At 56.0% G+C, this 27309-nt stretch overlaps 1 protein-coding gene across 4 annotated transcripts in view; it reads left to right on the top strand.

Moving 5' to 3' along the window:
* Window positions 1–12039: 12039 nt before the first annotated feature.
* The window catches only part of WSCD2 (WSC domain containing 2), a 22254-nt gene continuing 6984 nt past the window's right edge, over window positions 12040–27309 (top strand). Inside the window, exons 1-5 of one of the 4 annotated variants that reach the window (XM_042034821.1) lie at window positions 12040–12058; window positions 21080–21991; window positions 24846–24960; window positions 25659–25843; window positions 26656–26777. In XM_042034821.1, coding sequence (XP_041890755.1) covers window positions 21616–21991; window positions 24846–24960; window positions 25659–25843; window positions 26656–26777 — 798 coding nt within the window. In that variant the 5' untranslated portion in view covers window positions 12040–12058; window positions 21080–21615. Of the gene's footprint in view, window positions 12059–12163; window positions 12402–12728; window positions 13163–18327; window positions 18492–21079; window positions 21992–24845; window positions 24961–25658; window positions 25844–26655; window positions 26778–27309 lie in introns of those variants that run through there. The other 3 variants (XM_042034818.1, XM_042034819.1, XM_042034820.1) reach the window with 3 other exon arrangements.

Raw genomic sequence — 27309 nt, 5'->3', positions numbered from 1 at the left:
ATGGAGCTCTCCTCATCTCCTGCCTGATCCCAGGGCATCAGGAGCGCACTGAGCAGGAGCAAAACCTTCCCTGGCTTTCCATCTCCTGGGGGAAAAAAAAAATTTAAATAAATAAACCAAGCTTTTCCTCTTTAACATTTCACTTTAAAAATAGAGGAGCTCAAATAAATAAATCCCTCCTCTATCTGCTTTGGAGCCCAGCTTTTCCAAAAGCCAGCAGGGAGAAATCTCTTTATCTCCCAGGGCAGAGATAACAATGTAATTACGAGCCGGGATCAATGGTTTTCATCTCATCAGTCCTCAGCCTAAAAGAAACCCTTCTCTTTCCACTCCAACGCCCAGAGCTTGGCTACCACCTCCTCTGGGCTACTGGCCACTGCAGGGGTCAAGGTCTGTGGTGGTGTCTGGAGAAAGACTTTTCCTGGAAGAAGCTGAGTTTTAGGATGTCTTGTCCACAGGGGAACATTGGATCTTGAGTGGGAGAGGCCAATGAAGACCCTGAGGGGATGCTCAGCTCCTCCCACACCAGCGGAATACGGAGCCGTGTTTTAGTGGTTGTGCGAATTTCCCGAGTTTTTTGGGGGAAGAAAAATCCCAACCAATAAATATCATCCTTTTTTTATCGCAGGCTGCAGCACGGGAGTGTAACTCACGGCCATCGGAGAGAGGAGTGGTCAGCAGCTGCTGTAAATCCCGGATTCCAGGAGGCTCCGCACTCCAACAAAAGTAGCAGTGGATGCACGGGATAATGGGAAGGGAATTGGAAAAGGAAAGGGAGCCTGATGAAGCACAGCTTGAATGTTAACTGGGCATGATGGGGACTGGTTTACACTGGGAGAGGCTCCAGGACATGGAGCAGGCTCCTGAAGATGGAGTTGGAATGAGGAATGCACTCAGAGGTGGCTGGGATGGGATGGGATATCCAGCACCTGGCTCCATGCCAGGCTCAGCTGGGATAATTTGTGCACCTGGGATAATTTCCACCCAGCGTGGAAAGTGGCATTTCGTTAGAAACAAGCACAAAAATCCGACCTTTTCCGCCCTGCTCCCATCATCCCATGGCTTTGCTTCCATGGCTTTGCTGTTTCCCAGCCAACACCGCTCCATCCCAGCCTGGCTGCGGCGCTGAGCTCATCTCAGCTGCTCCCTGGGGACTGCATTCCCAAAGAGCAGCGCTGTCCAGGACACGGGGAGTGGGTTTAAACTGGGAGAGAGCAGGTTTAGATGGGATGTTATTCCCACAGGAAGGGGATCTCTCCCTCCGCCAGCCCTTGCCGTGCAGATCCAGCCCTTTGCATCCTGCTGCTGCACTAAGAGCTGGAAAACCGCGTTTTCCTGGAATCCAAGTGGAGTTGAGATCAGCTGGGAACATTGTGGAACGTGGGCCTGGCAGGAGCGGGGATGGGAGCTGGGGAAGCAGAGGGTGCTCCATCCTCGCTGTGGGGGACACGGACACAGCTCCTTTGGGGATATTTTGGGAATGCTGGGCAATGAATCCAAGCCCCCCAGGGCAGGGAACAGGTGGATTGGGAAGCGGGATGCAGGCACCTGCCTTCCAAGCTGGATGGAGCAGCTGGAGTCGGGCTGGAAAGCTGCAGCTTTCTGCTTGCAGAGATCTGAGCAGCTCCCTGAGTCCATTCGGGCTGCAGAGATAAGAGATAAGAGATTTCTCAGGTTTGCTGGGAGAAATCCCAACGAATGCCTTTCAAAAGCTGTCCAAACAAAAAAGCCTCGCCTTGATCGGGGCAAACTGGGGAATAAAAGCGGTGGCAGACAAAAAGGAGGGGGGGGGAAATGGATTTAGGTCGGGTCAAAGGGAATTGCCGCTGAGAAGCCTTGGGGGTGTTTGGAAATGGAGATGGGCTGAATTTGAGAGGGAAGGAGCCTGAGAAATTCACGGGTGTCTCTGTCACTCCTCTTTGTCCCCTGGTGAGGGTCAGCATCGTTAATTGAGGGCCAGCTGGGCAGAGCTGAGGAGCCGGTCGGTATCTCCCTGATAAGAGCCCTGTCATGGAAACCCTGAGCACCGCAGCCAAGATCTCCAGAGCCTCGGCAAATCAGGGCTTTATTCAGCCGCTAACAAAGAGTATTTTCCTTTTAAAATCCGAGTTATTCAGCTCCGTGTGACTCCCGTTCCGTTGTGAAGGCAGGTGGGACTTCCAGAGGGGGAATTCAGCCGCTGCCTTATCTCCAAAGCTCTCCCAAAGGAGGAGTTTCCAGGAGCTCTCACCTTGCTGGAGCTCACACCTTTCATCCCCAGCTGCTCTCGGGGTGTTTTAAATGTCTTGGCCTTGCAAATTGGCTTTGATCGAGCAGCGGGAAAGTTTTCGGGGAAGCAAGGCTTTGGAGACCGGCAGGAAAAGTGGGAATGAAAACCTGCCTAAGGGAAAGCTGCTCTGCCAGGCAGCACAGAGGGTAATCGAGGTAGGTTATATCCTTGGAAAATAGACTCATTCCATCCCTGGAAAGGCTCAAGGCCAGGTTGGATGGGGCTTGGAGCAACCTGGGATAGTGGAAAATAACGGGGGGTGGAATGGGATGAATTTGAAGTTCCCTTCCAACCCCAATTTTTCTGGGATTGGCGGAGGAAGCAGAAGCACGGAGCAGAGCTCATTAAGCAGCTGCTGGATTTAAAACCCAGGAAAAGGGAAAACAAAGCCCAGCAGGGCCCTGGGAAGGGTTCACAGGAGCTGGCGGGCTCTGGCGCACCGGGATAACCCCGAGCCGGAGCTGCCCTCCTGGAGTGGGAATCTTATCGATCTCCTTTGTTTTACAAACGGCGCTGACGTGATGATATTTGGCAGCAGCGCTAACGCTGAAATATGAGCTGAGCTCGGGCCTCTTTATCTTTAATTGTTTGAAAAGTGACACGGGGGTGGCGTTGGTGCCCTGGAAATCATCCCGGGGCTGCGAGGGAGGTGCTGAGCCACAGGTTGGGGACCTGCTCGTGTGACACAGGGACCCGTGCGGGTCACTCCGCCTTTTCCCGATCCCTGGAATCTCACGGTCCTGCAGCGGTGGCCAAAAGTGCTGGGAAGTCTCCTGTGCTCGTGGAAGTGGCCGCTGGCTGCTGAGACAGGAGGAGGTGGGGACAACAGGGCCACCCACCCGTGGGAACAGCTGCTGGTGGTGGCAGCGCAACGTTCATCCATGCCGGGTTATTTTCCATGTCCTTTTTCCCCAATGGACTTGGAACCCTCGTCAGCATCCCACGCAGGAGCTGGGGAGAGAGGCAGAGGGAGGTGGGGTGCGCTGACATTTAACTCAGAGGAGGATTTAAGGATTTACGCTGAAATGGAGTTAAAAAATTCCTGTCCTGGTGCCAACCGGCTGCAGCCAAGAGCTTGGGAGAGCCACGGCCGGGGAATGCTGGCGTGTCCCTGGGATGGGAAGGATTTACACCCCAGGGGTGGGGTATTCCTGCTTTTGGAAAGGGGTCTGGCACCTCTTTAGGCTCTCTGGGGCAGGTTCCTCCCTCCACCTCACCTTTTTTCCCTGCCTGGGGGATGATGGGGTGGGAATTCCTCCCTTTGCTTCAGCCCCTGGAAAATCGGTGCCTGCCTGATGGGGAATGTGCTGAGCCAAATCCGCACCTCCTGAAACCCTCAAACGCCGGCTGGTCTGTGGAAGGGCCACAGATGCACGGGGAGGAATTTTGAAGCATTGGGGTGGAACGGAGCATTTTAGACACATCCACTTCTTTACCGCCGGCCTTGGCCTCGGCGTGGGAAGGAAACACAGCGATTTATTGACTTTTTTTCCCCCCAGGTGTTTTTTATTCAGATATTTTCGACAGACGCTCCTCAGGGCGGGTGTGACCGGCGCCGTGGATCTGGCACTGCTGAACTCACGGCAGCAGATCCGTGGGACAAATCCCAATCCATGGAGCAGCTGGGATGCTCGGGGTGTGAGCCAGCCCCGGGATGCAGGGAGGGCGCTGCCGCAGGAGCTGGCTCCAGGAGCAGCTTCCCGAGTCCTCTCTTGCTCCAGGAGCAGCTTCCCGAGTCCTCGCTTGCTCCAGCAGCGAACGGTCCCTCCTGGAGCTGAATAATTCAGGCTCTGCAGCGCTGCCGCTCCCGCCGGGAGCCCCGCATGGCCGGGGAATGGCAATGAGCCGGCGCTGCGGAGCCTGCTTGGGCTCGGAAAGCTGGGAATTCATCCTTTCCCCCTTCCAAGCGATGCCAACCCGACCTCCCGGGCGTGTCCCCTTCCCAGGAGGACCACGCTGCGCCTCGGAGCTCTGGAGCCAGGTTGGATGGGCCGGGATGCGGCGCTGGCACGGGAAGTGCGCTCCTGGCGCGGCTTTGAGATGCGAGTGGTGTGGTGGCCTTGGGGACAGCAGTGAGGACACGAGGTGGCTTCAGGACAAGGAGCAGCCAGGCAAATAAACCTCGTCACCAGGTCCTTGTCACCGCGGTCCAGGTGTCCCCAGGGCTGGAGCAGAGCCCAGACACCCTGGGCTGTCCTTGCAGCATCCCTGTCCCTGCCCTTGGCATCCTCCTGCTCTCCTCGGATTCCTCTTGGCTGCGGCTTTTCCAGGGATTGCTTCCAGCATTGTGTGGTGCAGGAACAGGTGGCAAATCCCTATGGAGAGCAGGAGGGTTGGCCACTAAACTGGGAAGCAGGAGCCTGGAGGGTGCAGCTTCGTGCCCTCCATGTGTCCCATGGATGGATGGATGGGATGGATGGATGGGATGGAGGGAGACAAAAGCCATCCCTTCTCCTTGGTGGATCTGTTCCTGCTCCAATGGAGCCAGGATTGGGGTCCTGAGCAGCACCTGGAATGCTGCACCTTGTGGGATATCCCAGGGGGGATAACGGTGCTGAGCATCCCGTGGTTCCGGCGTCCATCCCTCCTGCGGCTGATGGAGCTGCCGGCATTCCTGCTCCGTTTTTGAGATGAGCTGGGCTCTGGATAAAATAATTTTGCTGAGAATCATTAACCTAATGATGGAGGCTTTGGATAAACAGCTTAGCCTGGCCGGGGGGAAATGGGCTCAATGGTGGCTCTGGAAAGAGATGGGAAAAGGGATTGGAATGAGCGGTGGGGGGTTCAGGGGTATCGAGGCTGGGGTCTCCTCCCAGTCCCCTGATCCCACGGACTGTCAGCCCCATCCCACTCCTCTCCATCCCAGAGCTGGAAAGGAGCAGGAACAGGGTGTGAGCACCAGGATCCTGCCTAGCCACGGGATTTAGGGATAAAATTCCAGGACCACATCCCAGCGCTGCTGCAGGGTCAAAGGGGAAACTGAAAAGCAGCTTAGGAACCCAAAGCTTTTCCTATTTTTGGAAATGTTGGAGATGATGGGAAGCAGCACCGGGCAGGAGGAAGTTTGGGGACAATATTCCCATTTATCCCCGAATTGTGCCAGACAATCAGGAAGCTCCGAGCAGGCGGAAGGAAGGGGGACATTCCCAATTCTGTCTTTAGGTGTCTTTGCAATTTTTCTGTCTGGATCAGAGTTGGAGCTGGGCGAGCCCTAAATGCCGATAATTAAACCCAAACCGTGCCAAGACCAGGTGCCCCCCCCTGTCCCCGATGGGGGCCTGGCCCTGTTATTTGAAATTGATGCAATTATTCTTGTGGCAGAGTAAGAAATTTCTGTTGTGCGGTGCCCAGAGGACCCTAAAGCAGAACAAACGCTTTGATAAAGCCGGGATGGGCCTTCCTGGAAGCCGGAATGTTGGGTTGTGAAGGAGAGGAGCAGATTTGGGAATGTTTGCCTGATATTTCTCCCTTGCAACGTACCTCTCTGATTAGTAAATGTTTTCTGCTCGCTGATTAACTTTGTTTATTCCTTAATTAGGTTCAGCGCTGGCTGTCTCGTGGTTCCCAAATAATTATTTGATTAATGGGCCTGGATTCACATTTTCATTAAGCCCCCCCCAATTAGCAGTGCCAGAACAGGCAGATCTGGGCCCTCAGAATGACAATTTCAGCCCATTAAGTAATAACTGTCCTATTGATCGGGGATAATGGAGCACAGGCGGTGAATCCACGGCTGAGTCACGCAATTCCCGGGGGGAATGTTGGGAATGCACCCCAGCGGCACCGCCTCCCTTTGCCTCATCGGTGATTAAGGGGCTTTAATTGCTTCCAGTTTGGGCATTGATTGGTGAGGGAGGGCTCCCAGTCAGGGATGGAATCATCACTTCCCAGGGTGGGATGGGAAGGAATAGGGATGGAATGGGGATGGGGAATGGTGAAAGAGGAATGGGATGGGATGGGGATGAGAATGGGGGTGAGAACTGGGGATGGGATGGGGGATGGTGAAAGAGGAATGGGATGGGATGGGGATGAGAACGGGGGTGAGAAATGGGGATGGAGTGGGATGGGATGGGGGATGGGGAATGGTGAGAGAGGGATGGGATGGGATGGGATGGGATGGGATGGGGATGAGAAAGGGGGTGAGAAATGGGGGTGGGATGGGATGGGGATGGGGAATGGTGAGAGAGGGATGGGATGGGATAGGATGGGATGGGATGGGATGGGATGGGGGGTGGGGAATGGTGAAAGAGGAATGGGATGGGAATGGGAATGAGAAGTTGGGGTGGGATAAGCTGGGGTTGAGAATGGAAATGGGATGGGATTGAATGGGGAACGAGGGATGGGAATGGGGTGGGGGTAGGGATGGGGACAAGGCCAGAAATAGGAATAGGGGCAGGAAGAGGGATGGGAACAGGAAAGGACAGAAGGACAAAGAGGAAGACACTGTCAAGGAGCCGCTTGGCTGCTGATCCCGAGGGAAGAGAGACAAGTCCCTGCTTGTGTCAGCCAGCCTGAAACGTGTCCAGAGATGCTTTCCCAGCAGGGAGGAGGAGACACTGGGGGACAAACAACCCCTTCTCCACATTCCCAGGGGACCTGCCAGGCTGTGGGGATGTCACCGTGGCGAGGATGCCACCCTGGCAGGGCCCTGTCACTCGGAGCGCTCCAGAAGATCCCGTTGCTATATTTGCTCTCACCACAACCGTGGCTCGCTCTTTTTTTTTCACGCTGGATTCTGCTCTCCAAAAGTAGGACACGGCCATTCCACGTGTCTGCTCCAAAGCTCCATAATCCCCTGCCGTTGGCCAGGCTCGGGAATTGCCGTGCTGGGAGTGGCTTTGCCGGGTGCTCCAGGGCTCTGTGGGCTCTGGATCCAGCAAGGAGAGGTTGGAGGGGATGGAAACCCACAGGGAGCCCTTGGATCTCCTCCTGTTTTGTGGGAGCAATGTCACTGCAGCCTGGGGATGGCCGTGTGGCACTTCCTCCTTCCCACCATGGTTCCATGGCCACCATCCCACTGCCCTCATCCCGGCCCTGGGATGCTCCTCATCGTCTCCAGGAGGGAGGGAAGAAGGCAGAGCAAATCCCTCTGCCAGGAGCTGCTGGGGGAGGATGGCAAACAGGGTAAAAATGGGGATTTTGGAAGGTTTTCCTGAGTTTCCCCATTCCATGTCGGAATAATCCTGGATTTGCCTCACTGTTCTCCATCTTTTCCCCCTGTGGAGTGCAAACCATCCCCAGGGAGGGCAAGGAGAAGCTCGCAGTTATTTGTCAGCCCACAGCTCCAAGTGGTCACTGGAAAACTTCCAGCTCCACCTTGTGTCCTGTCCATCCATGATCGAGGATTTACGGAGCTGCCTCTGGCCCAGGTCAGGGGCAGATCATCGTCCCTGCCTCTGCTCCAGCCTGTCCCCACATCCATCACCGTTATCCCGGTATTTTATCAGGCACGGCCCATTCCTGAGGCTCCCAGGAATTGCTGGAGGATTTATTTCCCTGCATCCCGACGCTGCATTCGGGACACACTGCCCTTCCAAAAGTTTCCCAAAATTTCCCTCCTTCAAACATTTTTCCTCCAAAAGCCCCAGGTTTGCAGGGCAGGAAGAAATTCTGGGAGCTGTTTGGCGATGCCATCCATGGATTCTCCCAGCACAGCCACATCCCGGTGCCTGCTGCGCTCCAAGGGCAGCTCGCAGACTCCAACACGTGAAAGACAAACCCAGATCCATGAATTAGTGGGAAGAAATGGAAATTCGATCCCTTTTTGAAGTTTAAAGGGAAGGTGCTGCGCAGGGCTGTGCGTGAGGGAGGCTGTGGGAATGGGAGCTGCAGCCGGGATGTGCTTCCCATACTCCTGGAGCGCCAGGAATACTCGGAACACCCCTGGCAGGAATCTCCATCACGTTTTGGGATTCACCAGCCCTGGAAAAGGAAGCCCTGAGCCCAAAAGCAGCCGGGAGCAGCCACATGGATTGGAAAATGCCCATTCCTGGGGAATTCCTGCCTGGCTCAAGGAACACTTTGTGTTTAAGGAGCAAAGGGCTCTGGCTGGGGGCAAGGGGGGACGGTTTTACACTGAAAAAGGAGAGATTCGGATTGGATTTTGGGAAGGAATCCTTCCCTGGGAGGGTGGGGAGGCCCTGGATCCCTGGAATTTTCCATGGCCTCCTGCCTTAAACCTTTCTTTCCTGCCCCAAAATGCCCTCTCCCTGCCCCGTGCCAGCAGCACAACCCTGAAGTGTTGGTTTTCATCATTTATTAGCAGGACAATCTGGTTTAGGCCCTGCTGACAAATGGGAGTTTGTATTCCAGGAGTTTATCCCTGGGGGACAAACAAACAAGCAGAGCACCGGAAACCTCCTGCATTTTTTAAAGGGTTTGTCGAGATCTTGGTTTTCTTTTCCCCCTTTTCCCACAGGCAGAGTGGCTGAAAGGGGAAATATCCCCTCCATCTGCATTCCCAGCACTTCTTTTCCCTTCAATCCCTTAATCCTCTTCTTTCCAGCTTTAATCCACACGGTTGCCTCTTTCTTGTTGGGTTTTTCATCAATTCCCTGCACTCCAAATAATCACTAAACCAACACCAAGACTCCGGAGCTCCGTGTCGGAACTCCCGGCTCCTTGAGCATTACATCGTCCCAATTCCTACTTTTCCCCTTTTTTTTACCCTACAATGAGCCTGGATTTGCAGCCCCGGGGTGTTTCTTGGGATTGCAGGCAGCAGGAATTGGGCATCCATCAGTGCCCACACCGGGAGAGCAGCTCCCAGCTGGAGCCATCCCTGCCACCGGCAGCCGGATGAGTTAATTAAGGAAAAGCGGGGCAGGAGAGGTGTGGGCCCTCCAGGAATGCTGCCTGGGAGAGGCTGCTGTAATTCCCAGGGAACCGTGGCCACTGGCTGCTTCCCAGGGGAGCAGGGAAATGCCAGCGAGGAGGAGAAGCCTCGAGAAGCTCCAGGGGGATCACGAGGTGTTGGATTCCCGTTCCAAAGAGGTGTTCCCAATACTCCCCCGCAGCTTCCAGGGGCTGCTCCATCCTTCTCAGCACTGGGGCTGACTCGCATGGATCTCCTGCCTCCGACCCCTCCAGATCCCAAAATTCATCCCTAAAAGCAATTCAAATCCATCGGGAAAGCTCTGCTCGCTCCCGTTTTGGTGGTTCCAGCTTGTTCCTGCCCAGGTTGTACTGCTGGAAAATGAACGTGGGGAAGAAGAGTGGGAAAGGCCAGCAGGAGCTCGTTATTCCATAGCATTCCTGATTCCTGGGAGTTATTCCCTTTCCTGCCCCACATGGCTCCAAGAGCACGAGATTTGCTAATTATTGACTTCTAATCAGCTGCTCCCTGATAACCCAGCCCAGCTCCCCAGTCCGGGAAAACCGGGATTGCAAGGACATTTTCCAGCCCCAGAGGAACACCTTGGGATAGAGATAAGTCAATAAATGAAATAAGGCTCTTTTCCTTGCCCTTCCCTGGATTTCACCTCCTTAATAACCCAGACCTGGAAGTACAAGCACAGCCTCATCCTCGGGAGGAAGGCAAAACCTCTGGAAAACCTCTGGGATGCTGCTCCAGCATCTGCTGTGGGAATGCTGGGGACCAGCAGGAAAAAAAAACCCTTTCAGCTGTCTTCAGAGAAAAAGATGATCTCCTAAAAAATGACATTTCCAATCCCAAAAGGCCTCAAATATGACTTCAATCCCAAACTTGTTTTCCCACATCTTGGCTCGTTGTGGAGCAGAGCAAAGCAGCACCAGCGACCCATTTAAATGGGAGATTCTGACCTTTCTGCTGAGGATCTTTCCAGCAATCCTGTTCCCAGCTTCTTTTTTGGTGTGTGCTGGCACTTCCTAATCCTCCAAACGAGATTGGATGCAGCTTTTTCGATATTAAAATGCACTGCATCCTCTTTTTTCCGAGCCCTCAGGTAATTAGAAGGTTTTTAAAAGCCCATAAACGAGGGCTGCAGTGGTGGGGAGGAGGGGATGGTCACTCCAGTGTCCCCACTGGGGTGGGGACCCAGAATTTGCCCTTTTCCAGTGGAAGCCATCCCAGTGCCAGGGCGCTGGGAGCCACTGGCTCCATTTCCCTGGATAAGGCTGGCGCCAGTAACCTCCACAATCACTTTTGGCTCAAAATCCAGGGTCCCTGACATTGGGATTTATCTGGGGACACTTCAGGCCAGTGTCAAAAGTCCCCTGGCAATAACCTCGATGTCTTTGGGGCCAAACCCAGCCTGAAAACCCTGCGGGATTGGGTCCTTCTGGGAGCAGGGATTGGGAGTCACTTCCTTCACACCCTGGTCCATAAGGAAAAGAGATTTGATGTCTCAGGAGGATCCTGGGAAGCCAAACTTTATTCCAACAGATGGTGGCCCCAGGGGAAGGCACCGTGCGTCCCACCAGGAGAGCTGGAATTGCAAACACTCCGCTGGGGAGCTGCGGAGGGAGAGGATATCCCTGTTTTTATAAAATACAAGGAAGAATCGCTGGCTTTGGGGGGAATATGGGAGAGTTTGGAAGCAGGGAAAGCCCTTGGGTGGTGGGATCCACTGGTCCAGTGTGGGGCTGCTGTCCCCAGCGCCATTCCCGCAATTCCCCGAGCTCGGCCGGAGGGAGGGAGTGTTGCATGGCCGAATCCAGGGAACAAATACCGGGAGGATTAAAATAGTACAAACGCGCTCCTCAGCCCCCAGACTGGAACTGAGGCAGCATTCCCAGCCTGGTTTCCTATGGAAACGAGCGCCGCGGTCCAGCCGCTTCCCTGCGCCTGCCCGGGGTGGTGTCGGGTGGCTCCTCGCACATGGATGCTCCCGCATCCCGCATGGATCGGGCCGAGGCTGCGCTTCCCCTCGGCAGGGTCCATCCCGCCCCTCTGCTGCTGCATTCCCGGGCCTCCAGGAACGGGGATCCCAGCGGGATGAATGAACCCCTGGGGGTGTGTTGGTCCCCCCCCCCCCGTTTCCCTGGCACCCGGAAGATTCCGTGCTCCGAGCCCACATCCCTGGCTGCAGCTTTGGGAGCAGAGATTCCAAGGCCGTGGAAGGTGCTGCCTCAATCAGCTGCAGGCACAGGTGTTTCCTCTGGGGCCTTTTGGAATTCTGTCCTCACCTGGAGGGACTCCTTGTGTGCCACAGCTGGGAACGCTGTAGGATCGGGATCACAGCCGAGCCAGCACCGGGCAGGGGATGCAGGTCCCAGCTGCCACCAGCACCCCCTAAAAATCCCCCCTGGCTCTTAAAGTTGGCAGCAAAAGGGGTGGGGAAAAAATTCCCGCTCACTTTAATCCCTTTAGCGTCGCGACTTTTCATGTTAACAGGGTCGGGAAGTTTTCAAATTAATTTTTAATTGATCTGACAGCGCAAAAATTATAAATCTCCACATATGCAAACACACACGCAGATACATCCCGTGATATATTTATACTTCTGTTTAATTTGATATATTCAGCTATGATATATTTATTTATAAGGCTGATTTGGATCATTTATATGCATTTACATCTACATATGTGGAGATATATTGCATGTTTATATCGTTATATTAATTATATTAATATATTTATATTAACATCTTGACGTATTTTTTTATTTCTATTTTAAATGTAGCTTTAATCCTTGCTGGCCCCATTCAATATTTCTCTGGCCGCTCCCGAGAGGATGGAACCGGATTCCCGTGTGGGGGGGGGGGGGGGGCCGCAAATCCTCAGCATCCCTGGCTTTGGGAGCAGCGGCGGGGCCGGGGCCACCCGGGAGCCGCTTCCCCATCCCTGAAAAACAGGGAAATGGAGAAGTAAGTTAAAAAAGGATCCGGTCGGGGCGGCGGGAGGGAATGGGTTAAGGCCGGCAGCCGGCGGAGGGAGCGGAACCGCTAAGAAGCGGCGCCCGGCAGCGGCTGCGGGCAGAGCCGAGCGGCAGCCGCCGGGCCGGGCTCTCCCCCGCCGGTACCGGCAGCACCGGAGCCCCCCCCCCAGCTGTCACCGGCACCGTCAGAACCACCCCCGGCAGCGGGGCCGGGCCGCGGGCAGTGCCCGGAGCCCCCCCGGCCCCGCCGCTCCCGGATGGAGGCACGGAGGGATGGATGGAGAGAGGGATGGAGCGGCTGGAGCGGCGGCCGGGAGCAGGGCCCCCGGACGGTGAGGAGGAGGCGGCGGGGGAGGAGGAAGGGCACGGGGCCGCTGCCGGCGTGGGGAGCGCGTTAAAACCGGGGGATAGCGGGAAAAAAACCCCCCAAATTAGCGACTAAACGATAAGAGAGGAAAACAAACAACACCCCCCGCGCCAAAAAAATGCCAAAAAAAAATAGGAGAAAAGAGAACCGCGAAGCTCCGGGAGCAGGGGGTCGGCGGGACCCCGGCCCGCCGGGAATTGTGCGTGGGAAGCGGCGGCTGCGTGTGCGGGAAGTTGGGGGGGAGGCACCGGGTCCCCCCCGCAGCTTTGCGGGAGTTGATGATTCCCGCTTCATCCCGGCAGGGATTTCTCGCTGGTTTCTGCTGGCTTGGGAAGGGTTTTGCTTCGCAGAGGGAGCCAGGCAGGAGAGAGCTCTGCTCATCCTCATCCTCCTTCCCAGACTTTGTGCAGGAACATCTCCGCCAGGGAAATAGGGAATATAAGGGAATGTAATCCTTCCAGAAGCCTCTCCCCTGTTTATTTTCCTCTTCCCACATCCATGCTGGCAACTTCGGGGGATAATTTAATCTAAAGATGAGTAGGGAAAGCAGAGGCAGTTGCAGAAGGGCGTGAAGGTAACCTTGAGCTTAGCCCTATAAACCCCGGCCTCCATCAAGGCAGGATTAAAGAAACTTTCCCGGCAATCCAGAGCTGGGAACCACAGCCTGGCACTGGGAATCACGGCCCCCACCCAGCCTGGCCCTGGCCCACTGCACCTTCTCATCCGGTGAGTGCCGTATCCTTCCTTCCTCTGGGAATTTATCTGGGAGTTATCCTTTATAAATAAGGGGCTGTCCCTTCCCTAGGCTCGGGAAAGAGCTTTTCCTTGGAATATCCAATGTTGTTGAGCTCAAGGGGCTCCTCCAAGACAGGGTTTGTTAGCAGTTATAACATTTTAAAATTGATATTATTGTATTATAGTGATTTTTAGCAATTATTGTGGTTTTTATATAGCTTTATATTACATCTATCCTATACATAATTAGCAGATATTAGGGGGGTTATATTTATTATTTTATTCTCTATATTAATGGCCACTACCATGGGGCTTTATTTATATTATATTATTCCATCTATTATTCAATGTATTATTAGCAGTTATTAAGAGAATTCCCCAGGGCGTTTTGCTCAGGTTTTTGGGATGCCTTTCCCAAATCCTGGTGCCCAAGGAGCCGAGCCCAGCTGCAGCATCAGGGCTGCAGGTGCCTGTGTCCAGTGGGGCTCATCCATGCCCAGATGTCCCTGTCCTTTAGGGTCCCTGATGTTTGGGATCCCGGCAGCTGGGAACCGCCCTACGGAGCCCTGGTCCCCCAACAGCCCAGCTGGGATTTGGGAATGGTTTTCCTCTCCCAGAAAAATCTTCCTTCTTCCTGGGGGATTTGGAAGGTGGGGGCAACCCTCAGCAGCTCCAGGCTCCCATCCAGAGTCACGTTCTCATGGCTGAGGCAGGATCCCTTTCTCCCTGTGTGGGATACAGGCTCCATGGGTGTTCAGCGTCATTCCCAGCTCATCCAGACCCTGGGAAAATCTCTGCTTCTCCCAACCCCCATCCCCTTTGGACTACCAGGGACTCCGAGCCGTGCAGGGAGCTCTGCGATGGGAATCTGTGCTTCCCAGTGCGTGGGATCTCTCTGGAGCTCCTCCTGGGGCTGGGGAAGGAGCGTGGGACAGGAGGATCTACCCCGTGCCGAGGGATGAGCCCGCAGCATCCATGGGAATGGCAGCTCCCTTCCCAAGCCGGGCCTCCCTCTCCCTCGTGCAGCAGGAAGCAGCGCCGGGCGTGCAGGGAAAGGAAGGAATCCGCTCTCCCGGGAAAGGAGGTTTTGAAGGAAGTGTTGCACGAAATCCTCCTTCTCACTCCATTAATGTCCGTCGGCTGTGGAAGGCATTGTCTGCTGCTGGAAAAGCTCGTTAGTTAATTGCCCCAGTGCTGCTGTAATCCCAGATTAACGAGGGCTGAGGGAAATCTCCGTGGAGCAGACCTGAGCGTGGGATTTATGGGGAGATTGGGTTTGGCTCTTCCCTACCTGGGGGGTCCATCCTGGATGGGATGGGCCGGGTGCTCCCATGGGAAGAGGTTTCGGTGGGGCTGAAGAGGGGGGTGGGTCACTTCTCCCAAATCCCCCACGATGGTCCCCGTGGATCCCATCAGGGTCTCTGTGGGATTTAGGCTGCTCTGAGCACCATGAGGGGGGGATTCTGCAGGTGGGGCACACCTGGATTTCCCTTGGGACAATTTCCCTTTGGATTCACCTCCCGTGAATCCTGCAGCCAGGACTGGGCTCTGGTGCTCAAAACCTCGGGATAAAACCCGTTGGCTCCTGCGGGGTTTGTTCCTCGTCGTCGAGCACAAGGAGAAAAACAGCAGCGTCCCGGTTTTCCCTGGAATAAGGATCTGTCAGGCTCGGGATGTGCCGGCGGCTGCGGCTCAGGAATGCTTTTCCACAGTGACAGGGACGTGCAGGTGTCCATGGATGAGTGTCCAGAGGATCTGGGGAGGATGAGCAGTGCAGGGAGGGCCGTGAATCCCCCAGGGATGGCAGCCAGCCCCGGCACCGCCTCTGGAAAAGTCCATCCCGTGTATCTTAAACCTCGGGATTCAGGCAGCTCCGTCCGGGGGGAGCTCTGCTGAGCCAGCAGCTGGCTGGGATCCAGCTGTGCTTCCCTGGGGAGCAGCCCCGGCCTTCCTCCCGCCCTCCTCCTCCTCCTCCTCCTCCTCCTGGCTCCGGGTGGGAGCGCATCCCCTGGAATGCACATGCCGGCTCCCGAAGTCTGATTGAAAACCGTAACTGGATTTTGCAGACTGGGCATGAAACGCTCCGAACGCGAGACGTGAAAACTCCTGAGGTTAAACCCTGTCACAGACACTCAGCGTCCTCCGGAGGAATTACATCACCTTTTCCAAGGGCTTAGGTGTGGGGAGGGTGGGAAGAAACGGGAGAGAGAGTCTGGGAGCACCCCTCCGTGTCACTGAGACCCCGCACTCCCGGCTGGCCTCTCGCAAATGCCACTGTGCGTCACCCAAAAAATAGGGAATTAACGGGGAAGTGGAGCTTTCTCAGCCCTGAATGCAGGGATGGGGTTGATGCCCGCAGCGGGAATGCTCAGGGAGGGATGCTGGAAGCCGGCAGGGATGTGGGGGAAGGTTGGGAACCTGCTCCCCAGCACTCAAATTCAGTGACCCTGATCCCAAAGGAGAGAGCTTCCCGCTCCTTCCACAGCCCCACCAGAAGCACCCCGGGCAGACGGGATAACGCTGCTGGAGAGAGCGGGATCACCCAGACCCCGGGGGTTGCTGCAGATTAATTAACTAATGAGAATGCTAACGATGCTGTGGCATGGGCTGCATTTCAGCGGCTGGGAGGGGGACACCGGCTCCCACGGCTGGAACCCCGCTGTGCCACCTCATTTCCGTCATCCCACGGCTCCCTGGACCCCTCTCCCTGCTGAGATCTCCGCAATCCACGGCTCTCTCTCCTCCCTGCCTTCGGCAGCGCCGGGTGCTTTTTAAATCATTCATGGCTTAAACCATTTTTCTTTATGAGCTGCTTTTCACACTTGTGAGGGGAATTCAGCCTCCAAGAGCCTGGAACGGGCTTTGATGGAATTGTGGGTGGAGGAGCAGAGCGTAAAGTGAGAGCTCCCCATTTTCAGCTCCACTTGGGCCACTGTGGAGTAGAATACCCAGGGAAAGGAGCAGAGCCGTGGAGATGGGATTACCTGGGAATTAGTGGCCTGGAGGCAACAGCATTTCTTTGCTTCTGGGGGCTGGAGCAGCCTCCTCATCCTAGCTTGGATTGGTTTTGGGAGTCCCTCACCTGCCCCACAGCGAATTCCCACCACCATCGTGGTGATCCCACCCCGTGCCAGCTGATGGCTGTGGGGTCTGGGTGGGGATGAGCATCCCTTGGGTAGGAATCAGCACCTCCTGGATGGGGATAAGCATCCCTTTGGCAGGAATCAGCATTCCTTAGGCCGAGGTCTGGGATATCAGTGGGAATTCGCAATGTCAGGCAGCTCAATGTCGTAATTAAAAATGGGGTTAAGCTTCCTTAAATCAGCTTGATTAAACAAAATTGCCTTTCTGGGCCAGGCTGCAGGCCCTGGGCTCGTGGGGCGCTGGCCAGCTATTGGAATAAGCCAGGGCAGGATCCATCCCGATGTTCCTGGATTTATTTATAGCTCAGCCCTGGCAGAAACAGGGCTGGTGCCCTGTGGGGTCCGACCTTTGGAGAGCACAGGGAGCACCGAGAGGAGGTTGTGCAATTAGCAAGACCTCATTTCAGAGGAGCTTTTTACAGACCTCAATCAATTAGTCTGAGGCAGCCCCGAATGGATCCGTGATCCTTCTCTGGATCTGGATCCCTCTGGAACTCGGTGCCTTATGCCCTGGAAAAGTGCTGAGACCATCGATAAACCCCCAGAATATTTCAAAATCAGTTTTTATCCACAAGCAAAATCAGCTCCCTGATTCCAGTCCAAACCCCTCCACGGATTCCCAGTGAGGAGGAAGATTTGCAAACCCCACAAAATGCTTGGGAAACCCACACAAAAATCCACCGGCAGATGGGAAACTCCTGCCCCGGATTTCCAAATGGAGCCAGCAAATCCCAAATGAGAGGTTTTTCCTTTGCACCCCTTGCTGGTTTGGCTTGTGGAAGGGATTTAGAGGCTCCACAGGGTAGCACAGGCCTGGGAACTGTCTCAGCCTTCAGGATGAGGATCCAATCCCGGTGCAGCTCCCTGGGATGAGCCTGGAAGCTGCTGACTCAGCTGCTTTTAAGGCTTCCCCAGCGGAGGGGAGGCACAAATCCATTTCTCAGCAGAATGAAGGCAGAGAGAAGCTGAATAAATAAACCTGGCTTTGATTTGAAGTCGGCTGACGGCTCTGTCAGCTCAGCTCAACTGGCCCCTGGGAGAGGCACTGGATGGTGCTGGAATGGAATAATCCATTTCCAACATCCCAGTTGGTCTCAGTCTCATTCCCAGCCATAATGGTGTTTAAATTCAGCCCCAAGCTTCTCGTTTGCTGCTTCTTTAAAGAGCAGAAAAGGGCAAAAAACCATTTCCGTGGGGCTGGAAAAGAGGATGGCAACTCCACCCGGGAGCTCGGGCTGCCCAACCCCTGCCTGGGCAGCAATTCCAAGCTTCCACTGCTGGACACTCCTAGGGCTGGAGGTTGAAGGGTTTGAGGGATGGCAATGCTGAAGGTGCCCGGTGTCACTGGGGGGCTGTACTGGTGTCACTGAGGGTTTGTACTGGTGTCACTGGTTGGTGCTGGGGAGGATGGGAAGCTGCAGGAACTACCCTGCAATGGCAGCAGCCAATTGTGGAACTGTTCTGGAGGGACACGGCGCTTTCTGGTGGCTTTTGGTGACAGCAGGTCCAGGGAACCTCCATGCACTGGGTCCTGTGTCCCACCAGTCCTGCACTCCGTGGATTGGGTTCTTTCACCCCATCCCCCGGGTCCTTCACGGCCCCGCATTTCCAGGCTCAGCAGAAGCATTCCCGCATTCCCAAGGGTGCCCAGAGGGGTGCAGGACCTGCTGTCCCCGTGTCCTGTGGGACCGAGGTCGGTACCTGCGTCACAGCCGCCCCGTGGCGTCACCCCATTGTTGTCACCACCCCGTCTGTTTTCAAGCCCTGCTCTTTCCCCGTCCCTGTGATAAGAAATGCTAATGAGGGGATGAAATTGGATATTCCCGTCGCCTTCTCCTCCTAATGGAATTCTGGCGGTGGTTAATTTGCTGGTTTTAATGGGCCCATTGTTCTGCCGGGCTGCGGGAGCCACGTGAGGGCGTTTGGCCCCGCTCGGGTGGGAGGTGGTGCCTGAAGACAACTGAACCTTGGGGCTCGATAATTGCGGAGCAATTTGAAGACAAGCCCCAGATCCATAATTGATGGGCCCTTCATTCATCCCGCTCCCGCCGTGCCGGAGTCGCTCCCGCCGCTCCCGGACCCGTTCCCACCTGCCCACGGGATGGATAAACCTGGATAAAGCCGGCAAATTAACGAGGATTGCCTTGGCCTGGGGACAGCTGACACCGCTCAGGGAGGTGGGTTGGGTGTGGAGGGATGCTCAGGCGGGTATCCCGGCGCTGGGATGAGGATTTTGGCTCCTGGCTGGGAGTGTGGTGATGGATGTAGGCAGGGAACCATTCTCCAATCCCGGCTGGACCCACATCCTGGGAAATGCCCGCTCCGTGCTCCGCTGTCCTTTGGCTCTGGGTGCTAAAGGGTCTGGGGGAGCAGGGAGGGATTCCCCAATCCTGGCACTGCCAGCTGGGGGGACTTTTCCAACACTGCAGCTCCCAGCGCTGGATCCCGCCCCTGGGATGCGAGCAGAGGGATGGATCACAGCGGGTCACAACCGAGTGAGGGCTGGCGGATAAATCCCTCCATTCCCAGATGTCCCAGCAGTTTTCCAAGCAGCCGTCGCCGCAGCCGCCGGAAGGCCAGGCTGAGGACGCTGCATTGCGCTGGCTGGGGACTGTCCCCGTTTGCTTCATCAGTTTGGATGACCAAGTGTGTCACCACTGTCCCCCGGCCACGCCGCGGGCTGGGCTGGCACCGGCGCCGCTCCCGAGCGCAGCGGGATCCAGGCAGGGGGGTTGGTGGGCAGGATGGAACCCCTGGGGACACCGCGGTGGGTGGTGGTGGCAGTGGGGACCCGGGCTGGCCGGTCCGTCACCCCGGTGCTGCTGCGCGGGGTTGGATCCATCCTTACAGCACAGGGAGCGCTGGCGGGATGCAGGGAATGGCGTTCTGGGATCCGCATCCATCAGCTCCCGATATCCCCGGCCCCTGCTGATACTGGGAGCGCTGGTGCCGGCTCTCTCTGCCGCCCTGGCCGCCTGTGATCCCCCGGCAGGCTGGAGCCCATTATCTGCTCGAGACAATTAGCAGAAGCATTAATGGAATATATGCAAATGCGCAGTAATTGACCTGTGACTCCGCAGTTCACGATGGAGAAGGATGAGCTCCAGATGGCTTAATGAGAGTAATTTAAGCCCCTTCTTTATATGCTGTGCTGGAGCCTGGCAGGGCCAGGCCGGGGAGGAGGAGGAGGGGTGACACTGGGGAGCAGGGACAGCTCCGGGGCCATCCCATTTGCTCCCCAAACCACCCCGTATCCAGCTCCCATCCAAAGCCCGGGAAGGTGGATTTGTTCTGGGTAAGGGAAAGCCATAAAATCCTGAGCAGGGAGCACGGGAGAGCAGCCAAGCACCCCCGGGACCACCGCGCTGGGGGCTGCTCGCTCACCATGGTCCCCCCTCCCTGGCCATGCCGAGGTGCCACCTGCACCTCGCCCTGCCACATCCCACACATGGAAAACCCAAAATCCCTGCTACTCCGAGGTTACTCAGCCTTTACTCCGGCTGTGTTGGATCTGAGCAGGGCTGGGGAGGGGTGGTTTGGAGTTGTGCCCCTTCGCTGCTCTGCCCCAGCCTGTCCAGCCCTGAGCTCCATAAAATTCCCGCGGCAGAGCCAGAGGGATCTGAATAACCACTCTGGGAAACCAAATTAAAATATTGATGTATAATTCATGCCATATGTTCCACCAATATTTTTTATTTAATCAACTGAAGACAGATGGCAGGAATGCAGAGGCCATTAAACTAATGGCACTTTGTCTTTCCATTTATTTCCGTCTCCTTTCCTAAAATAAGACGAGACCGTGACAGGCAGCACACCCTGGGCACGAGACCATTCCCGTCACTCGGATGTGTCAGCAGGGGCACTTCCCACGTGGCGTTTTCCCGGGAAGGGCTGGAGCAAATCTTCCATAGCTGGGGGGGTCTGAGGGAGAGAAATCCCATGAGGGAACTCCAGCCTGGTGGGGCTGGAGGGGACTGTCCCTGCTCTGCCCTTCCCATGCCAAGAGCCATCAGGGATGCTCCTGGTGTTCCTGGGATGACACCATCCTGGTGGCAGGGTGAGAATGGGAATGCTCCTGGTGTTCCTGGGATGACACCATCCTGGTGGCAGGGTGGGAATGGGAATGCTCCTGGTGTTCCTGGGATAATACCATCCTGGTGGCAGGGTGGGAATGCTCCTGGTGTTCCTGAGATGACACCATCCTGGTGGCAGGGTGGGAATGGGAATGCTCTTGGCTGGAGGATAGAGGAAGTTGTGGCAACCTCCAGTTCCTGGGGACATGAGGGACTGGAGAGACACCCAGGGATGTCGTGCTCCTGTGGGGTCTCCATCCTTCCAGGATGCTGGAATATCCACCGGCAGCACCCTGCTGCCCATCCATGGATTTCACTTGGGATCTGCTGGTGCAGAGATGTTTGGATGTAGGGGTGAAATGTGTTCGTGCAGAGTGTGTGTGCACAGCTTATCCTCCCCGGGGTGAAATTGGGTGGAACTGGAAGTTTTCCACATCCCAGAGCCATCCTGGAGCCCCCCTCCTGCACGACGAGGCGGAGACGTGCGGGCTCTGGAATTTGGGCTCACCCCACCAGCATCGCTCCCACTGCACCCAGTTACCCACCTGGGAGTGGTGGAACTGCCTCTCTCCAGGGCTGGGAGGTGATGGACACCCCGGGTGTCCTTCCTCATCCCCGGGAGGGACAGGGCCACCATCCTCCCGTGTCCCGGGATGCTTTCCTGAGTGTGCCTCTCTCTCTTCGACTTGCAGGTGGAGATTCCTTGCGCTGGGAGGGAGCTGAATGGGGTTCCCTTAGACAAAGGGTCCCAGGCAGCATTCCAGGCTCCGGGCGCGTCCAGGGACCTTCCATTCTTTGTCTGAAAGGGCAGCGCTGCCGTTCCCATTCGAGCGATGCCTGACGGAGCCGGAGCCGCCGGGAGCGAGGAGCTGCGGCAGCTGATCGGCTTTCAAATCACCTTCAACCCTCGATTTCCTTAACATGATCCCTCCGTCAGCGCAGTCCCCGGGGCACAGCCGGGGGGCTTTGCCGGCAGGAGAATAAACCGGGGCTGGAGGCGACAGCCAGCGCTGGAAAAGCCCCGGCCACGACGCGGGGACTCAAACTCCACCTTCCCCAGCACTCCAGGACTTTTTAGGGTCGGGCAACAGCTTTGCACGACCTCACCCCATCAGCTTCCCGGGATTCACCTCCAATCCAGGTGGGATAACCCCCTCCTCGGAGCATCCCAGGAGCCGCCGAGCAGCTTCCCCGCGGCGCCGGCTGCCGGGGAAGGGATGAAGACGCTATGGCCAAGCTTTTGCTAAAACTCCAGCGGTATTTTCGGCGCAAACCTGTGCGCTTCTTCACGCTGCTGGCTCTGTATCTGGCCGCCGGCAGCTTGGTTTTCCTGCATTCCGGCTTTTCTGGGGAGCCCACGGTGCCGGGGAGCCCGCGCAGCCCCGCGGCCGCCGAGGGGCCGGGGCTGCCCTACCTGGGGGTGATGCAGCTCAGCCGCGGCTTCAAGGCAGCGGCGACGATGCCGGCGGGGGCCCGGCGCCACGGCTCCTGGTTCAAAAGCACCTCCAAGGAGCCGTCGGAGAGGGGAAAATCCCGGGATAACGGCGGCCCCCGGAGCCGGGCGCTCAGGGGCAGGAGCGGCCGCGAGAAGGAGGAGGACAGAGGTGAGGGCTGGGGACACGCTAACCAAAGGTGTGGGGGGATGGATCTCTCCTTTTTGCCTCTCCCAGGGGGACATCACGAGGTGTCTGAGCTGGTTTTGAGTTCTGCATCCCTGCCAGGAGCACACACCCCCAGGAAATGTGCAGTTATTTATTTAGTTATTTATTAACCACGTGCTGCTGGAGCACCGAAGTCTTCTTCCCACGTCCCACGGGAATGCCCTGGGAAGCAGCACCCCACTCTGGAGACCATCAATCCAGAGGATATTTCCTGAAGGATTTCTCCCTCTGTCTTCCCTCCTTCCTCTCCTCCCTCCTTGAGTGCCAATAATCCATCATCACTGAGCTCAGAGTCCCCCCCATGCTGTGACAGGCAATTTTAGGGGTGCAGCTGGGGGGATGCTGTGCCCCATCTTCCTCCCACCCTTTGGATCTGCCAGGGGCCGAAATCAGTTTTCATTCTGTTGGCCTGAGTCAACACAAAATCCAGGTTTGTGTGGGCGTTGTGTTGAGGGAGGGGCTGGCTGTGATTCCCATGGAAGTGCGGACAGGGCTGGGATGTGGCCTTTGGAGCCAGGAGATCCCTGCTTGGCTGGGGTCTTGTCAAATGGGTCCATTATTAATGATCAAGGATAAGAGAATGGAGTCGTTCCCATCGATTTTTAAAATGCCATCTATTTACCCTGGAGGCAGCTGGAGCTGCAGGCTCCGTGGGATTTGGGTGGCCGGACTCCAGCAGGAACCCCCAACCCCATGGCAAACTGGGGCTTTCCCGGGGGTCCAGGCTTGATCCCCCCAACCTGGGCTGCTCTCAGGGCGTGGAGGGCTCCTCCTCCTCCTCCAGCAGGATGTGGTTGTGTTCACTCTGGAAAAGATGCATGCTCCAGGCATGGAAGCCAAAGGAAAATTATTTTGTGATGCTTATGGGATTTTCTCCTGCTAAAAGGAGCTGAAGGGATTCCCCCGCTGTGATCCCACTCCGAGGGGTCCCTGGGGTCTTTTGGTGGCCACGTCTCTCCATTAATGCAGATTGACTTTAGTGCAGCCTCAGCAGATGGCCCCTGAGCCCGGGCTGTCTGTCCCCATAAAGACCACAAGCAGTGCCCGTGTCCCCGGCCATATGTCCCGTGTGCTCCAAGATTAACCTCGTCCAGCACTGCCAGCAGGGATGGGATGCTGGGCTCGGGATTCGTGGGTTTAGCTGCTCTCAGTGCTCTGGGAATATCGTTTTCCCCTTGGAACATCTCAGCAGCTCCTGAGGGTGATGGTGTGGAGAAATTCTCCAGCCTGAGAAATCCCGTGTGCCTGGAGCTCCTGGTGTGGCCAGCGGAGCCTCGGGAGCACCCCCTGGCTTCCCTGCTCCTCTGGAGCACCGGGATATCTGGCAGGAGCAGGCGGATTTAATGGCGCTGGTAATTAAGTGGGGACAGCTTAACGAGGCGGCTGTGGAAGGCTCTGCCACGTGAAATCATTCCCGAGGGAACACTGCTCCCAAAATCAGCTCTGGTTTAGAGCGTCACGTGCGGCTCCCTCTTCCTCCTCTTCCTCCTCTTCCTCCTCTTCCTCCTCTTCCTCCTCTTCCTCCTCTTCCTCCTCTTCCTCCTCTTCCTCCTCTTCCTCCTCTTCCTCCTCTTCCTCCTCTTCCTCCTCTTCCTCCTCCTCCTCCCAGCAGTGTCAGACAAACGTGTGGGCGGAGAGCAGCCCTGTCTGCCAGGGAACGGCCTCATCGCCATGGGAATGCAGATCCCCATGGGAAGGGGCATCTCCTGCCTCCAGCCAGGGAGGATTTTTAGGCAGTGAAGCCAAGTGGAGCAGGAACAGACCCCAGCCCTCAGCCACATCCATCTCCAGTGCCTTCCTGGACATGTCCAGCCATTCCCACCTGGGACACACAACCAAGCAATTCCATGAGGAAGGAGGAACCAGTCACCCCAGGCAGAGAGCTGGAGCCATCCCTCTATCCTGAGCTTTCGGAAAAACGGGATGTTTGGGGAATTTAACGACAATCACTGGGTGGATTTGTGTGCCCGCTCACAGTCGTGTTTCCAACAGGCTCCGAAATTCCTCCTGCAGAGGTTCCCCTCTCCCTACAAACTGTGCCAACCCCACCATCCCCCTCCCAGCATCTCCCCCTTCACTCGTGTCCTCATCTCTCCCTAATTATTCCAGCTGGCTTCCCAATAAGTGGCAGCACGCATATGTCAGGAGCATTGGGTTGAAGGTAATGCACATCAGTCACCGGCTCCCTGCAAGTGTCTGGAGCCATCCCACACCCGCTGGATCCGGCACGGTCGGAACGCGCTGACCTGCCAGGACCTGCGGGAATGCTGTGTGGGATAACTGGGAGTTCTGGCTCCGGTGGTTGAAGTTATCCAACATTCCTCTCCATCTTCCTGCTCTGCCAGCCTCCAGGCTGGCTTGGGAAGATGTTCCAGCACTGGTGGGGTCTGTGCCATGCTGGGATAATTGGGAATGAGGGGAGGGGTCTGTGTGTGGGGCACACCAGGGATGGGGGGAGCTGGGTCAGGGACCCCAAGGAGGCATGAAATGCAGGGAGGAGGTGAGAAGTGTTATCCCAGAGCGTGGTTTGGAATTGGAGTGTAAGAAATTCCTGGCTGTGAGGGTGGGGAGGCCCTGGCACAGGGTGCCCAGAGAAGCTGTGGCTGCCCCTGGATCCCTGGAAGCATCCAAGACCAGCTTGGACGGGACTTGGAGCAACCTGGGATAATGGAAATGTCCCTGGTTTGGAAGCGGAGTTTCCAAAGCAAACAGGGAATGCTGCTGCACATCCCTATTTAGGGAAAAATGAAGAGGGGTGGGATCCGTGGGTGTGACCCCCTGTCCCCTCCGTCCCCAGCCCGGTACATCGGCTGCTACGAGGACAACACCCGGCGGAGGACCCTGCGTGGGATGTCCTTCTTCGACTACAAGAAGATGACGGTGTTCCGTTGCCAGGACAACTGTGCCGAGCGGTAGGGACGGTGACAAGGGCTCCATGAATCCCTGAGCACTCCATGAATCCCTGCCCACCGTCTCCATGAATCCCTGCCCACCGTCTCCATGAATCCCTGCCCACCGTCTCCATGAATCCTTTCCCACCATCTCCATGAATCCCTGTGCACAGTCTCCATCAATCCTTTTGGATGGGATGGGATGGGATAGGATAGGATGAACTAGAATGGAATGGAATTATATTATATGATAGATTAGGATAGGATAGGAAAATAGGATAAGAGATAGGATGCAATAGGATGGAATGGAATGGAGTGGAATAATAGGGTAGAATGGACTAGAAAAGAATAAGGATAGGATAGGAGAGGAGGGAATTGCAGAATGGGATAGAATAATGGAAAGGATCGGATAGAATGAAATGGAATGTAATGATAGATTAGGATATTATAGGAAAATAGGATAGAATGGAGTGGAATAATAGAATAGACAAGAAAATAATTAGGATAGGATAGGAGAGAATTGCAGAATGGGATAGAATAATGGAAAGGATCGGATATTTTCAGCTGGAAGTGCCCTACAATGATCGCTACCCCAAAAACAAATCCCTGGGATGCAGTGCTGATCTCAGCACTGGCCACGAGCAGGAACACTCCTTCCAAACCCTCTGCAGTCGGGGGGATCCTGGGGATGTGCTGAGATCCCATCTCCCTGTCGGCAGGGGGTACCTATACGCAGGGCTGGAATTCGGGGCCGAGTGCTACTGCGGGCACAAGATCCAGGCGTCCAACGCCAGCGAATCCGAGTGCAACATGGAATGCAAGGGAGAGCGGAGCAACACCTGCGGCGGGATCAACCGGCTCTCCATCTACCGCCTGGAGCTGGCCCAGGAATCCGCCCGCAGATGTAAGTTGGAGGCATCCATGTGGATCCCAGCTCGACCTTGGAATGAGGGAACTTCTCTTGGTTTTGGAGGGGTGATCCCAGCATTCCGTGTGAGCCAGGTCATGGCTCCATGGAAATGCTTGGAGAGTGGTTCTGGAGTCCAGGATGGTTTTGCTCCTGCAAACATCAGGAGTCTCCGTGTAGGGAATGTTGCTGGCTGGGGTTGGGTGGAATGAGGAGCCCCAAGGACTATGGCTGGAATTCAGGGAATTTTGGGAGACTTTGGGTGGAGATTTCCTTCCTCATGGCCCAACAGGACCATCAGTGTCTCCAGTGTGTGCTACGGGATGTGGGATGTGTGGGAATTCCAGACAGAGCCGAGGGTGCTCCCTCGTTTGGCTCCCAATTAGGCAGCTCAATAATCACCCACATTCCCTGCTCAGCTTTCCTCATATCCAAGGAATGGGAAAGGGGATGGCAGCACCCAGGAATGCCCAGGGCCTGAGAGTACCGAGGATGTGGGGTGGGATCCCAGTGCTGGGAAGGACCAGACCAAACCCAGCCTCACTTTCTTCCATGGCTCCATCCCTGCTCCATCCCTGGGATCACCGAGCTGATACAAACAGCCAGGAAAAAACAATCCCAACTTTTCTGCTGGGATTTTGCTCCATCAGCAGCCGAATGAGCATCAGCCAACGTGGCTGCTGTGCCGGAGGGGCCGGGAGCCGCTGGAGTGGTCGGGAATTCCGTGTCACACTGTGTCACATGGAGTGGCAGTGGTGTCACTTTTGGGGTGTCACTGGCAGCTCTCTCTCTCTCTCTCTCTCTCCCAGATGGAAGCGCGATATTCCGAGGGTGTTTCCGCCAGCCGGAAAACGTCTCCATCGCCCTGCCCGCCAGCCAGCTCATGCTCAACATGTCCGTGGATAAATGTGTGGATTTCTGCACGGAAAAGGTACCGGCATAAATTTAACCTCTTCATCATCATCATCAGAGTCACACTGGGAGATCTGAACCGGATTTGGGGACATCCTTTTTGTGCATCCGAACATCAGAGGGATGAATGGATTTGTGTCCCTGCCAAGGGAGGGAAGGGAGGGACTGGAGCCAGCAGCAGCCCTGGGAAAGTTTGGGAAGGAGCATCCCAGAGGCATAGCTTGGGTTGGAAGGACCTTTAAAGGCACCACCACAGGGTCCTTCTCTGGTCCAGGGGTCCCATCCTGGGGTGCGGTGACTCCGAGCAGGGAGGGGAAAGGTTCCAGTGGGAATTGATGGAGGGTGGACACTGGAATGGGCTGGAAGGATGCTGGAAATGGTCTGGAATGATGCTTGAAATAGGTTGGAAGGATGCCGGAATGGATTGGAATGATACCGGAAAGGGCTGGAAGGAGGCTGGAATGGGGTGGAATGGGCTGGAACAATACTGGAATGGTCTGGAAAGATGCTGGGAATGGGCTGGAAGGATGCTGGAATTGGAAGGATGCTGG

This window comes from Corvus kubaryi, unplaced genomic scaffold (genome assembly GCF_017639235.1).
Source record: "Corvus kubaryi isolate FWS band 111438036 unplaced genomic scaffold, C.kubaryi_AGA036_p1.0 37382, whole genome shotgun sequence".
Lineage (NCBI taxonomy): Eukaryota > Metazoa > Chordata > Aves > Passeriformes > Corvidae > Corvus > Corvus kubaryi.
Note: the sequence above shows the minus strand (reverse complement) of the source record. Positions and strands in the feature narration are given on the sequence as shown.